The sequence below is a fragment of the Rattus norvegicus genome, chromosome 2, assembly GCF_021556685.1.
Source record: "Rattus norvegicus strain SHRSP/BbbUtx chromosome 2, alternate assembly SHRSP_T2T, whole genome shotgun sequence".
Lineage (NCBI taxonomy): Eukaryota > Metazoa > Chordata > Mammalia > Rodentia > Muridae > Rattus > Rattus norvegicus.
Window position 1 is genome coordinate 189,566,296 of NC_141535.1, and position 15,464 is coordinate 189,581,759.

The following is a 15,464-nucleotide window of genomic DNA, read 5'->3' on the forward strand; positions in this document are numbered from 1 at the left end:
TTTCAATCGAGCTGTTTATCATTGCTTTTTGTGAGGTGGTGGCATTTCACAGCAGGAACTCCTGCCCATTTAGCAGCAAAACCTTTGAAATGAATTGTTTTGTACAGCAGAAGCATCTCAGTTGTCAAAATTCGGACTGCAAAAAAAGCACGCATGCAAGCATTCTTCTCTGAAACACTTAATTTTGAACAAAGCTCCGCCCCACACGAATGCACAATGAAAACATCGTGTCAGCTCCACCGAAAGCTGTCATCCAAGGTATAAAAGTCACGTGGCTTCACTCGGTACTCTTTGCCTACTAGGAGCTGATAGAAAAGATCCTTCATAAACAATACCCCAGCTCCGTGACGGGCTTCCAAAAGTCTTTAACGCCCGCTTTGATAGAGATGAGCTGAATAGCATGATCAGAAATGGAACCCAAGCTCTCCACTACGTGGTACTGAGAAAGTGACTGAAGGGACTCTGGACAGCCGAAGCATGACAAGCACGGCAATGGCAGGCCTGGCCCTTCTCCCCACAGTCACTCTGCCTTGCTAAAGCCCATCACACTATATTCCTAAAGGTAGCCCCCAAGGTCTAGTCACTTATTTGACCACTTCCTCTCCCTGAGGTTGTCTACCAAGGTCCAGCTATCAAAAGCCCCCTTTGGCTCACCTACTTCACATGCCCAATTAAAATTAAATACCTCGTCCTTACACGGGGTTTCCTTTTTTACCTTTATAAATCACCATTTGCCTATGGGCCACCTCTGTCTGTCTCCTCTCTATCTAAAGGCAATCCTTTGCATTCTCTCTTGTCTTCTATCTCCTGTCTTTGGCTTATATTCCCTGCCACTGTCTCTCTATGGCAAATAAGTCTCCTTTGTGCTCAGACCTTGGTCTTAGGTGTCCTGAGCTGAGGCCTATATCCCATCATCATACCCGGACCCCACCCTCTGGGAGAATCCCAACAGTGTGGGAGTTGACACCTGTTTTCATTCTGCACATGTTGTCCAAAATTAAGTGTTTTAGAAAAGTATGTTTTGCATGTAATTTTTACAGTCCAATATTGAAAACTGAGATGCTTCAATTGCACAAAAGTTCATTTAAGAGAGTTTTCTACTAGATCTGGAGTGCTCTGAAGATTGAAGTCTGCTGTAAAATGCAACCACATGACAAAAGGGTGTCCCTCCAAAACTCCTGGTGCTGGGCTCTGTGCCTTCTCTGTTGAAGAGGAATAAACTCCAATTCCACATCCATGAAGCTCCATTCCATTGGCATGCTCTTTAGCTTCCTTGGAACCATCTACAGTTCAGAATATACAAACACAAATCCTGTCAAAAGCCTGTCCTGGCCATGCACAGTAGGCACCATGTTTAGAGAAGGCTTCCTTAGATCTCCTTCTGTGGAATACACGCTCATCCAAACATTCCAAGATCATAGCTGCAGACACACTTTTCCCTGATAGCCAGCAAGATGCATTTGAGAAGGCACAGGGAATGGCTACCCCATCCAGAACAACCTTGATAATCTTGACTATAAGACCTACTCCTGGATCACCTATGGGAGTGGGATCAAGATTGTGACCTTGTACAATACCATTGGGAACTTCTGGACCTCAACCTAGATTGAGATCTGGACCTGGATTTTGATTTGAATGACTGGAAATTTCCTTGTAACAAGCATTTGGAAAGGTATTCTGTGCAGAAACCCTCAACCCCCCATAAACACTCTAGAAGCAGAGATAGTCCGCTGATGGCTACTCCAGGCTCCAACAGAAGCTGCCAAGCTCTTGTTCTGCCAAAGCCCTGCAGGGCCCCACTTTGCTAGTCGCCCAAAGCTAGTGTTCCACATGACTACCTCTGTATGGCCACCTCAGCGCAGGCTCTAATGCTACTAGACGCATCTTCGTTGGTTTGTTTAAAGCCGTGTCTCACTATATACCATTACTGGCCTGGAACTGGAAATGTAGACTAGGCTTTTCTTTAATTCACCGAGCTCTGCCTCCTCTTATCGTAAAGGAGTGCACCACCACAACCCACTTCATCAACATCTCATAGTTACAAATACGCTGGCAACAGCTTCCACTACGAACAAAACTGTGGGACTTTGCTCTTCACACAATCTAGATATATGATGTCAGAATTTGTGTAATTTTATATGGTTAGTTCCTAGTTATTGTCACTATATTTTTGATCACTTTGGCTTTAAACTTCATACATGCTGTGACCATCATTAGTATGTACAGTTAACAATATTACAGTACTAGCATGTTCTGATTCGACGATGCGTTTCCCTTTTCCAGTAAGTTTTATAGTTGCATACATATTCATGATGGTGATTTCCATCTTTTTGTTTCTACTTGAAGAACCTCATTAAGGATTTCATATAAGACAAGTTTAGTGGTAATGGATTTCCTTGGCTTTTGCTGGTTTATAAAATCAGTTATTTCTGAAGGATGGCCTTGCTGGAAATAGTGGTTTTGACTGACAGGTATTTCCTTTCAACACTTGGATATCTTCTTTCCTTCTTTGCCCACAGGTTCTCTGTTAATAAAACATGATATTTTCTAGAGATCCCCTCATGTGTGGCCTGACGCTGTGTCTTCCTTTCTTTTCAACTCCCTTTTGTCTTTATTTTGAATTCACACTATTTTCTGATCACATTATTTTTAATCACACTATTTCTGCCTAATTGAGGCAAAAAGAATAACTGAAGCACTATGGCAATTTTAGCTATGAAGACCTAACTTATTATCAATAAGCATCTTAGCCCACAGTTGAGTTTATATAGGTCTGAAAACATACCTGGTATCTTTCTAGACCCAAACCAATGGGATCCTGGAGCCTTCTGACACCTTATATATAATGAAACAATAATCTGTTTCAAGGTTTTGCAGGCTAACACAAGGAAGCTCGGGCTTTCTGAATGCCAACCAGGTTCTGGCTTCAGAGACTTCACCCTACTGTTTGTTCAGCTATGGTGGTTAGGCAGCAAAGCAGAGTACTCCAAGCCTTTCATCCCCAGGCAGAACCTGCCAGGCATAGGCAGGAAAAGAGATCCAGGAGCAGCACATGTAAGCGCAGGACTTCACGCCCTCCAGCATTTCTCGATCTCCATCAGTCCCTCCTCTCCCGAAGCATGCAGACCTCACATGGAGTCAGAGGGAAGGCCAGCTCCCACCGTCTGCTATTTGCCCAAAGTGCTATTGTTCTGTAGCTACATAACCTGTGTCAGCATTCACATTAATACCGAGAGCTAAGCTGCAGGGCACACACCAGCCAATACTGGCAGTGCTCTGCCTGGGCCCATCACTAAATCGTAGTAGGAATGTACCTTCCTGACTTTATAACGTCCTAGTTCCTTCATTGCTTTGTTTTGATTATGGCATAATTTTTTTCATTTTTCTTCTTGGTAGGTTTAGAGTGAAGCAGCCCCCACCCAGCACGGGACTGAAAGTGACATATAAACCTGGGCCTGTAAGTTCATATGTTATTGAGTGTGTGGCTTTGCATGCACACACGTGAATGTGTATGTTTACATTGTAGTTGGTGTTTATACCATCATCCTGATCTCTTTCATTTTATATGAGTCTGCCACTCAGTTTACACCATAAGTGGGTCTAATATTTCTTGTACCATAGGGGGAAAAATTCCTAGATTGGCCCTCTATGTGGATCCACGTAATAAGAACCATGACAAAAAATGCTACAAGTAAAATAAATAATAACTTCAGCTGGATACATGGGAAGCTGTCTTCACTTGTCACAGTGATGTACAGCCATGTGCAAATGACCGTTTGAACATGTGAATTCTCGGGGTCTGGAGAGCTGGCCAGCTGGTTAAGAGTACGTGTTGCTCTTGCCGAAGACCCAGGTTCTGTTCACAGCATCCACCTGGCAGCTCATTTCCACATGTAAGTCTGGTTCCAGGGACCCAGAAGTCTTCTCTGATCTCAACAGACACTCCCTGGATATAGTGCACAGACATACATGCAGAAAAAAAAAGATCTCATGCGTACAAAATAGATTGAAAAACTTGAGTTTTTCTGAAAAGTGACATATTCTCCATGAAAACAACCATCCCATTCTTTCTACTTTATATAAACCTGGCTTGCTTTCTCATGCTCTCCAGAGAAGGTTTTCTAACATAATAACAGGAAATCACATTATTTTATTAAAGTCATTAGTTGTTTTATCTCTTCAATGTTCTCCAAAAACACAAATTTAAAGATGTCAACCTGTAAAACAGAAAATCTGGGACTATGCCAAAGAACGGCCACATCTGGTTACATGAGAAAAGTATTGTTTTTCTTTCTTTAGCATTCTCAACACAAAGGATGAATGTTTGAACGTGACCGTTATGCTAATTACCCAGAATGAGCATCGCTAGTTGTGTACACGCACCCAAACACCATACTGCGCCCTGTAAATATAGACACGTCTGTGCTTCAGTTAAAGATAAACACTGTAAAAGAAATGGAAATCAAAAATTAAACCTAAACCCGTTCTGACTGTGCTGCATTGTCAAAATGGGGTGTTTGGGTTTAAAAAAAGTGAATATTAAACGAATATTCATTTATATTCCTACTTCCTTTAACAATGTACATTTTAAAATGTTACGTAAGATTAACACAAGTTTGTCTCAAATTAAAACTTAACCATTTTGTGAGCACATCACCCGGCTGCTTCACCAGGCTAGTCATCTCAGTAACGGCTGGACCCCTGTCATGTGCTATTAATAGAGCCAGGGAAGAGGGGTGACACACAGTCCCCTTACAGGACCAGGCATGCAGCAGGCACTTAGCTAGGACCAGAATGAAGTAGGGACTCCAGTGGGCTCGCGAATTATTAGGTACGGAAATGGGTGTGTGTAGGCTCAGAAGACCAGGAAGCAAGGGTATGGAGTTCCACAGCAAGCAGAAAGGAAGCCACCACAGCAGCCACACTTGTTACTTCCATTCAGGGGTCAACACAGGTATATGGCAGAGCCTATCGGCTTCTGAAATGACCGTCGTCTCGTACCAGGCAAGGTTGGGCATCAACGCTCTGAGCTTTGTTTTCCTCAGCTGGTCTGTGAAAGCATGTAAACCAGATGGTTTTAGCACACTCCTAGTGTCCCTATCACAGTCTATAGTAGAACAGTAAGACACAGGCTGACACTCTGAAGGTAAGCCAGCATTGACATTACATCCACGGATCCAGGCTATTTATTTTTCAGAAATAACTCACCACTCTATGACGTTAGGATGTCAGAATGTCAGGGCCACTGAGATGGCCCAGCAGGTTAAGGTGCTTGCCACCAAGCCTCAAGATCCGACCCCTGTGGTAAAAAGAGGACCAACCCCTGAAGGTTGTCCTCTAACCTTTAGACACAGTCCTCGTTGCAAATAATGTGAGTCTGAGTGCAGGCCGGTGCACTCACATCCCCCAGATAAACAAATATTAAAAAGATGTCAGACTCTTGACAACATCAAAAAGAAAAAAACCTTCAAAGCAGGCACTTCTACTGTTCGGAGAAGTTAGTAAATCTCATTTTAATCTGAAGAACAGATCGTTCCAACAGCTAAGTGACTGCTGGATCAACCTTCATAAGCAGTAAAACCTCAGTGTGTATTCTCTGAAGCTCACCATACTATAAGGGTATTTCTTTCCCCTTTTTAAAGTAGGTTTTGGCTCTGACAAAAAAATATAATCTATAGTCTTTGGTCTATGTAAATCTAACCACTGTTCGGCTTGGCTAGTTGCCAGCACTGGAAGAATGTGCCTCACTTCTGGGTAGCAGTGGGGACTACTCCAGCCCTCCTGTGGGTTTTCATCACTACCTAGCCCTTCTGATTGCTGGGCTTGGAGGGCCAAGCCCAGGACTTTCAGAACCAGTGTCGGGATCTGCTCCAGCACACATAGCCATAAACTGTTGAAAAAAGAAGGGAAACATTTATAAAACTATATTTAAAATTTTCACTTGTATCTAATTGCTCTTCATGTGGTAGTGATTGATTGATTTACACACACACACACACACACACACACACACACACACACACACATATATATATATATATATATATATATATATATATATATATATATATATTCCCAAGTCTTCTTTTTATCCAGCCTCCTGGACAGGCAGCTTAGAAACATAAACATCTCTTCCTTTCCTGGCTAGTATGCCTTCCAAGAACAAGGCTAGCAGCCTTGCTGCATTTCTTTACTATATATTAGGTTTCTTCCTTGTTGGTACAAACCTCTTCTTCGCTTTCAGACCTAAGCAGTTTGGCATCTACACTAATTCTGTCTCCCTCTACTGGCCCCATCACCCTACACATCCTGTATTAGTATCCCAGAGACCAGGAAACTCATCAAGTTTCTTACATTACATTCATATTTCTCTTAGATGAAATCTACCTTATCAGCCAGCAGACAGAAGCTCACTACCAACCCTCAAAAAAAAAAATCACACAACCTGATTGTGAAATAGATATGAGAATATGACTTAAGGTTTCGAGGTCAGAAATTAAACAGAGATCTTGGTTCAGAAGTCAAGCGTCAGAGAGAAGAATTCAAGTGTACTCTACACATCACTGATGTTTGCGAATATGGCAAAGAGAACTTTGGCGTCTGTTTACGGAGCAGGGGGAAGAGAGACTAATGGAGATAGAAGAGGAAACTAGGGAAAAAACGGCTATGGGTACCGCAAGTTTCCCTTCACTTACAATGTCCTGTCATTTAGTCCCCACCGTGCACTCGCATGCACACACAGACACAGACACACACGCACATGCACATGCTCACACGTGTTTTGGCTTACAGCTCAGCTTCACGGGTGTCACTTTGGAATCATTTGGCCCTGTGTTTGGGGGTCAGTGGAGTATCAGGGCAGGCACAGATGGGAGAGCAAAATTGCTCTCTTGATGGCTGTCAGGAAGCAGAGAGACAGGAAGAGCCACACCCCTTCAATGACCTCAAGCACTAAGCCCACATCCATAAGGTGTTGTTGCTGCTGTTGTTGTTTCCAGACAGGGTTTCTCTGTGTAGCCCTTGCTGCCCTGGAACTCTGTAGACCAGGCTGACCTCAGACTGACAAAGCTGCCTCCATGAGTGCCAGGTTTAAAGGCATGTACCATTAGGCTTCCTTAAGGTTCTCTCAGCTCCCGATAGTGCCACAGGTTAACACCACACTTCTGTTATATGGCCTTGGGGGACATTTCATACACAAACTCCAACATTCTTCAGCCCCATTTATTTTGTCTCCAGTCCCATTTATTTCCTGGAATGATACACTATTCCAAATAATTCTGACATAAATGTCCTGACACACATGTGGGCTGTGGAAATGTGACCACTGGGGTGACAAGGAAATGAAGGACAGAAACACATCCAGAAAAGCTGGGATCTGGTGGATCATGTGGTAGTGGGAACGCAAGGATAGGCTTAGCTAACCCTGCTTTGGAGTTCTCTGTAGGGCAGAGGTCTCAGGCTGCAAACGCCCTGGAAAAGGAAGCTGCTGCAGCCGGTGTAGCTGCTGCTTACACTTTGTCAACATCCAGCCACTAAACAAGGTTGGCAGAAGGTTTTGGCATTCCAAAGGGTCTGAGGCACAGCGGTCTTCACATGGCCATGCTCATGGCAATAATATACCGTTACTCAGGACTTCACTCACCCCCCACGTGTGCTTTATATTTACGAGTGCCAAATTTATGGATGAGAAAACTGAAGTTTGGAGAATTTAGGTATGTTGTCAAAATTAGCTTGAAAACCAGCCCTTGATGTCTTACAGGTGGCTGCTGGCTTGCAAGCAGAGCTAAAGGTAGAGCTATTTGCCATGGCTGTTGGAGAAGACGGCGCCAAGGACTCAGCACACATCTCCCACACCATTGAAATCCTGACGGAGCACGATGTTCTATTCTTACCCGTGGAGGCAAATATCCTTTAACGCTCAGTTTTTATAACCACCCATAGTGCAGAAATGAAGGAATGAACTAGGAAAACATGAACGACAAAATGGTCTTCATTAGTTATTAACTAGGCAAAGAACTATACATTGGGATTACAAACAAGACATGGGGGATATGGATGAATGATGTTGGGGTGTGATGGTTTGTATATGCTTGGCCCAGGGAGTGGCACTATTTGGAGGTGTGGCCTGGTTGGAGTAGGTGTGTCACCATGAGTGTGGGTCCTAACACCTTCATCCTAGATACCTGGAAGCAAGTATTTTGCTAGCAGCCTTCAGATGAAGATGTAGAACTCTCAGCTCTGCCTGTACCATGGCTGCCTGGACACTGCCCTGCCCCCACCTTGATGATAATGGACTGAACCTCTGAACCTTAAGCCAGTCCCAATTAAATGTGTCCTTTATAAAACTTGCATTGACCATGGTATTTGTTAATAGCAGTAAAACTCTAACTAAGACAGAAGTTGGTACCAGGGACTGGGGTATTACTGTGGTAGGCCTGACCATGCTTTTGTTTGGAAGAATGTGGATTTGGGGACTTTGGATTTGGAAAGGAGTGGAATGCTTTAAGTGGAGCTTAATGGGCTACCCTAGTAGGGATATGGAAGACTTTATTACTGGTAGGGATTTGAAATGTGCAGACCTAGCCCAAGAGGTTTCAATATGTGGCCTAGAGACTATTTTTGTGGTATTTTGCTGAAGAGTATGGCTATTTTCTTGCCCTGGTCTGAAGAGTCTGCCTGAGGCTAAGGTGAAACGACTCAGATTAATTGCATTGACATAGGACATCTCAGAAATGCCTATCATAGACTTTGTTCTCTAGTTAAGACTTGTGAAGAACACTTTAAACAAACATAGCAAATTGAGAAAGGGAAAATATAAAATATATGGGTCGAGCATTGAGAGGGCACCAAGAAGTAAAATGTAACTGAATCCTGTGTTCAGGGATATTAAATTGAATTAAAAGAGTAGTGACTTTGTAGCAAGATCCCACCCAGCTAAATTTAGATCCAGGGATGGTAGTATAGGCCTTTAATCCCAAGAGGCAAAGACAAGCATATCTCTGAGTTCAAGGCCAGCCTAGAGCAAGTTCTAGGTGAAGAAAAACTTAAATCCAGGCTTGCTGGACCACACCTTTAATCCCAGTGCTGAGGAGACAGGGATGCAGATCTCTGAGTTCAGAGTCAGTCTAAAGATCAAGCTCCAGGACAGCCAAACTTACGCAGGAGTTAGAAAACAGAAAGCTGGTGATAATGTAATAGAACAAGTGGGCCATGTTCCAGCCCCAGGAACAGCAGAACTCAGCAGCTTGGACAAGTGACTCTGGCTTTAGAGTCCAGAATAGAAGTGACTACTGGGACAATTGATGCTAGTTAGATGGAGCTAAGGAATTAGTTGTGATTAAGTAGAGACCAGAATCACTGAGGTGAAATCTTCTGGAAAGTGTTTTCTGAGAATACGAAGAAGCTGTGTACCAGAAATAGCCAAGGTTGTACCTAGTACTACAGCTGTACTTGGTAATGTATAAGAGTTACCCAGGTGGTACTGTTTTGAAGGCATAAAAGGGTCATAGAGAACAGCTAAGCTTAGTACTGTGAGAGGATGAGGAAGGCCATTGGTAAATGTGTAGCCTCAGTTGCAATTGATGGCTCAGTACTGAAGGGGGTCATGCAAAGGATTTGAGGCTTAGCGCCGTGAAGAGAGCCTATGAGGGGCTATTGTTGAAGCCTAGTTGTGAAAGAGCCAGAGTTGGGGTCAATCTGAGGCCAGTGGGAAAATTCCACCACAAACCTCAGAGCACAGAAAGACCCCTCCCTTCCAGTAGGAGTAGAGTTAGTTTAGTTCCCAGAACAGCTACAAGTCAAACTGTCAAACAAAGCTACCTGTGACTCCCAACCGATCTCACCCCCCCCCCCCCGCCCCTGACTCCCAACCATCTACCCTGGAAAGTTCAGACCATGAGTCAGCTTGAAGGTCCCTTTGCCCCAACAATAGTACCCTGCCTAATTACATTGTTTGAATTCTACCCCAATTGTTTGCAAGGTATATAACTCCCTGTTAGAGTCTGCTCAGGGTCATATCTCCTTGAATGACCCTGACATGTCAGAATTAAACTCTCTTGCTTTTGCATTGATCACTGCCTCCTCAAGTCTCATTCAAGAGGTCCTGGAAGAGGTTCAATTTGGACCTCACAGTTGCAGTGGAAAACCCCAGCATATTGGAGATGCCAGTACCATGGGATGGTCACCAAGAACAGCAGCAGCAGTGGAGTGGATCAACCTGAGCTTAGAGTGCTACAGAGGGCAGAGCTGGAGAAGTGAAGCCAGCCCTTTGAAGAAGCCCAGAAGATCATGTGTGGATTCCAGACAGTGAAACAAGAAGTTGTAACACTGAAGCTGCCCTGGAGACCCCAACATTTTCCAGATGCCAGAGCCATAGGAAATCTGCTGAGGAAAGCTGCTAACAGGAAGTGGAACCAGCCCAGGAAAAGAAGTTTGGTGTAGTCAACGAAGATGAAAAAGGAGTTAGAGATCTGAAGACAGCTTTGACATCAGCCTCGGAGATGCAGAGTTTAGAGTTTGCCCAGCTGGTTTTCTGTCTGGCTTTGGGAATTACAGTTAAGTGATCATGTAATCTCAGAAGAGACTTAACTTGGGACTTTTAGCATTGTTGAGACTGCTATACACTATGGGGTCCAATGGAAGTGGACTAAATGTATTTTGCATTACATTATGTTTAGGTATGGCCCCTATAGACTCATATGTTTGGACAAGTCTACAGAGGCCAGGGAGTGGAATATGATGGTTTGTATATACTTGGCCCGGGGAGTGGCACTACTTGGAGGTGTGGCTTTGTTGGAGTAGGTGCATCACTATGGGTGTGGGCTCTAAGACCCTACTCCTAGATGCCTGGAAGTGAGTATTCTGCTAGCAGCCTTCAGATGAAGATGTAGAACTCTCAGCGCTGCCTATGCCATGCCTACCTGGACTCTTCCATGCTCCTGCCTTGATGATAGCGGATTGAACCTGTAAGCCAGCCCCAATTAAATGTTGTCCTTTATAAGACTTGCATTGGTCATGCATGGCGTTTGCTTATAACAGTAAAACCCTAACTAAGACATCAGGTAAGTAGGAAATAGCAAAGCCAAAGTGGAATTTATTAAGATGTATGTAAGCACATGACTTAAATCCATTTTAGGGCCAGCAACTCTACTATAGAGCTTAGTAACAAGATCTTATCTGGAAAGTAGGAACTTGCAATAGAAAGTTTTCAAGAGTCCTTTACATATAATTGATGTCTGAGGGCATGGGGAAAAGAAATCTGGGATCTATTTAGAGAGGAGGAAGAAGGGCCAAAGGAACAGAGTATGTTACCTTAATGATACACCAGAGGACAGACCTCTTGTTTATTGTAGACTGTTTCCAGCCTTGAGAGTGGAGAGGCATTTAAATGACTAAAAATAACTAACATGGACCTATCCAATAGAGAGAGCTCAAGAGTAGAGAGGCCCAAGAGCTAGTGATGGTAAGAAGAAAGGTACAGCTGAGGATTGAAATTCTGAGATGAGGTGAAAGCTGGGAGGTGCATTGGATGAGCTTCATTTCAGTAGACATGGACGTGAATTCATTTGCCCATTCTTTCAAAGGTGGTGTGTCTAACAGGCAAGGCACTATGTCTGTTTACCAGTTAGACACAGACAGGAAAACAGTTTGATTTTTCACTTCCTAAAGATATAGCTCACAGCCAGTGTCCCAAAATCTAGACCTATTCCTATCCAAACTGCATGAAATTAGCATATGATCTGGGGTCTGGTAGTGATGGCTTCTCATAGACAGGCCAGGTCACTGGGAAAAAAAGAATCACACTGTGGAAAAAAAGACATTGTGCTAAAACACAAGGATTCAGGTCCTGTACCTAAGCCTGTGTGGGCAGGATTTTCCTTACCAGAAGGGCACCTACCATGAGTTAATGCTGCTGGAGACTCTGATTTTAAAGTGTTATTTTTGTCTGTATAACCATGAAGCTCGTAGTCCTTAATAAATATTTTACCAGTTTTAACAAGCAGTAACTATGACAATCGACCAAAAGATCTTCCCCAGGGAAGAGAAAATCCCATGGTCTACAGGACTTCCACAATCTCCTCCTCTGCACTTGGAGTCGTCATGTCTCAGAAGGCCACTCGTCATTAGTTCTGTAAGTAGTGAATGCCATGTAGTCAGCCACTCACGTCTCAGACTCAGGGTTTCCCTGATTCCTTATAGCCAAAAAAGAAAATGTGGGTTGGGGATTTAGCTCAGTGGTAGAGCGCTTGTCTAGCAAGCGCAAGGCCCTGGGTTTGGTCCCCAGCTCCGAAAAAAAAAAAAAAAGAAAAAAAATGTTATCAGAGTTTACATTTAAGCCTGTTGTTTCCATACAGTTTGGACTCAGAACCCCTTGTATACTCCCATCTACTGCAGGAGGAAGCTTGTACCGTTAGTTCCAAGGGCTTTATTTACATGGTTAAAATTTATCAATACTTACCAAAGAAAAATTAGAACTGGGAAATTTTAAATTATATTTAAATAAATAATTAACCTAGTACATAAAATATTCATTTTTTAAAATCAGGTTTTTGCTTTGTTTTTGCAGAGGACAGATTTATCTTGCCCAGCTTCAGAGGTTTCAGTACATCATACACGTGATAATGATGATCACAGCAGCATGCTAAAGCAGTTGAGTTTGTAACACAATGGCCCAGGAGGCAGAGACAGGAAGTGGTCAGAAAGAGCAGTCAGTGACTGACTTCCTCCAGCAAAGCCCCACCTTAGAAAGTTTTCACATTCCCCAAAGCAGCACCACCGTCCAATCATGATCCTCCGAGGAATATCACATATTCAAATCATGACATCTTACCCCAAATATTCATGCTACTCCATAAGGTAAACGCTTTCCCATTTTATTGAAAATACTTTTTTCACATAAAATGCCTTGACTATGGTTTTCCCTCCCTTTACTCCTCCTAGTTCCTCCCCAATCCCTACCCCATCCAGATTCATTTCCTTTCTATCTCTCATTAGAAACAAACACACTTCTAGGGGATAATAATAAAATAGAACTATCATATTGGCGTTGGACAAGACAAAGAGAAGGAAGAGTCAAAAGGAAAGTACAAAAGTTAGAGACCCACTTGTTTGCTCACTTAGGAATCCCGCAAACACTAGACTGGAAGCTATAATATATAGGCACAGGAGCCGGTGCAGACCTGTAAAGGTCCTGTGCGTGCTGCCTTATTCTCTGTGAGTTCATGTGCTTTGACCAGGCTGAGAAAGAGGACCTTCTCGGTCCATCCCACTCTGGTTCTTACACTCTTTCCACCTCTTCCACTAGGTTCCTGAGCCTTTGGTGGGGGCAGGGCATTGACAGAGATATCCCATGTAGGGCTGAATGTTCCTAGGCCTCTTACTCTCTTCATGTCTTGCTGTGGGTCTCTGTATTCATTCCCATCTACTGCAGGAGGAAGCTTCTCTGACAGTGGCTAAATGAGGGACTGATCTATAAGTAACTAGGGCTCATTTAACTGCTTTTTTCTTTTCTTTTCAGAACAGTAACAGTATGTGGTTTTCTCCTAGTTCCCTGGGCTATCTAGTCTGTGGCTCTTTTTAGAACAGTAGTAGTATGTGGTTTTCTCCCAGTTCCCTTGGCTATCTAGTCTGTGGCTCTTTTCAGAACAGTAGTAGTATGTGGTTTTCTCCTAGTTCCCTGGGCTATCTAGTCTGTGGCTCTTTTCAGAACAGTAGTAGTATATGGTTTTCTCCTAGTTCCCTGGGCTATCTAGTCTGTGGCTCTTGATCACCAAGCAGTGTGAGGTATGGGTCCACCTCAAGGAGTGGACCTTAGGTCAATGTAGATATTGGTTGGTTACTCCTATAAGCTCTGTGCCACCATTACCCTAGCATCTGTTGAGGGCAGGACACTATTGATCAAAGGGTTTATGGCTGGTTTGGTATTTATGTTTCTCTTTTGGTAGCATGCAGAGTACGTTCCTGGACCAGAGACTAGAATGCAGGATGAGGGCTCTATGGAGGCACCAGCTCGACTTCCTGGTGTTCAGTGAGTTGTGTAGGTGTTGTCTTCAGCAATGGGCCTGGCTATCAGTTTGTGGAGGGCGACCTTACATCTTGACCATGGCCTGGGATCTTTGGAGATTCCCATGGAACCCCTTTTGCCAACTACTCAGTTATATGCAACCTGATTCTGGTTTATTTGGTCACAAGAAATGGACAGTTGCAATTCTATCTCCCCCATTATTTGGCTATTTCATTTAACTAGCCTTCGTATATATATTTTAGGAAGTTTCTACTGTTATTAGATTTCCATACTACCTCTCAAATGTTTCTTAATTTTAACTGTTTCTCCTTTTATTCCTTCTGCCCCCACCTTAACTTGATCTTCCCATTCCCGCAGCCCTTACCATTCACCTATAACGATTCAATTTTACTTTTCTCATAAGATCTATCCATAACCACTTATCCTTTACTTTATACCTACCTTCTGTGGTTCTACAGACAGTAGCTTGGTTTTCATTGACTTAACAGCGAATAACCAAATAGAAGCAAACACATACTATATTTGTCTTTCTGGGTTACCTCACTCAGGATAATTTTTTCTAGTTTAATCCTCTTACCTGTGAATTTCATGGTTTCTTTTTTTTTTAACAGCTGAGTAATACTCCACTGTGTAAATGTACCACATTTTCTTTATCCATTCTTCTGTTGAGGAACATCTAGATTGTTTCTTTTCTAGCTGTTATAAATTGAGCAACAATACACACGGTAATGTCTATGGTAGGATGAAGCATCCTTTGGGTATATGCCCATAAGTGGTATAGTTGGTATCTTAAGGTAAATCGATTCCCATCTTCCTGCAGAAACATTGTACCAACTTCCACAGTGGCTGTACAAGTTTGCACTCCCACTGACATGATGGGAAGTGTGGATGAGTGTTATTTCTACATCCTCACCAGCATGAGCTGTCTTTTTTTTTTTTTTTTAAATTGATATTAGCTATTCTAACAAGTGTTAAGGTGGACTCTCAAAGTGGTTTTGATTTACATTTTCCTCGTGGCTCAGGGTGTTAACTATTTCCTTGTTTCTCAACCATTTGAGTTTCCTCTATTAAGAACTATGCTTAGATCTCTCTCCCATATTTAAATTGGGTTTCTTCTTTTTTAATTTTATTATCTAATGTATGAGTGCTCTACTGCATGTTCACCCACATGGCATAGAGGATCATCAGATCCCCTTCTAAAGGTTGGGAGCCACCATGTGGTTGCTGGAAATTAAATTCAGGACCTCTGGAAGAGCAGCCAGAGTTCTTTATCACTGAGCTATCTTACTAGCCCTGGGTTATTTTCTTGATGTCTAGTTTTTATTGAGTTCTTTATATATTTTGGGTATTAGTCCTCTATTGGATATATAGTTGGTAAAGATCTTTTCCCATTCTGTAGGCTGCCACTGTGTGTGAATGACAGTGTCCTTTGCCATACCCA

General features: G+C 43.0%; 1 protein-coding gene across 5 annotated transcripts in view; it reads left to right on the top strand.

Annotated features, from left to right (window-relative positions):
* Window positions 1–15,464, top strand: part of Spag17 (sperm associated antigen 17) — a 244,918-nt gene that overhangs the window by 222,842 nt on the left and 6,612 nt on the right. For 3 of the 5 annotated variants that reach the window (XR_015669314.1, XM_087634617.1, NM_001447409.1), the window contains 3 exon segments: window positions 3,397–3,457; window positions 7,760–7,904; window positions 11,987–12,130. Coding sequence is in view for 2 of the 5 variants with exons in the window: in XM_087634617.1 (XP_087490743.1) it covers window positions 3,397–3,457; window positions 7,760–7,904; window positions 11,987–12,126 (346 nt within the window). In the remaining 3 variants the exon portion in view is untranslated. 5 annotated transcript variants of the gene reach the window in all.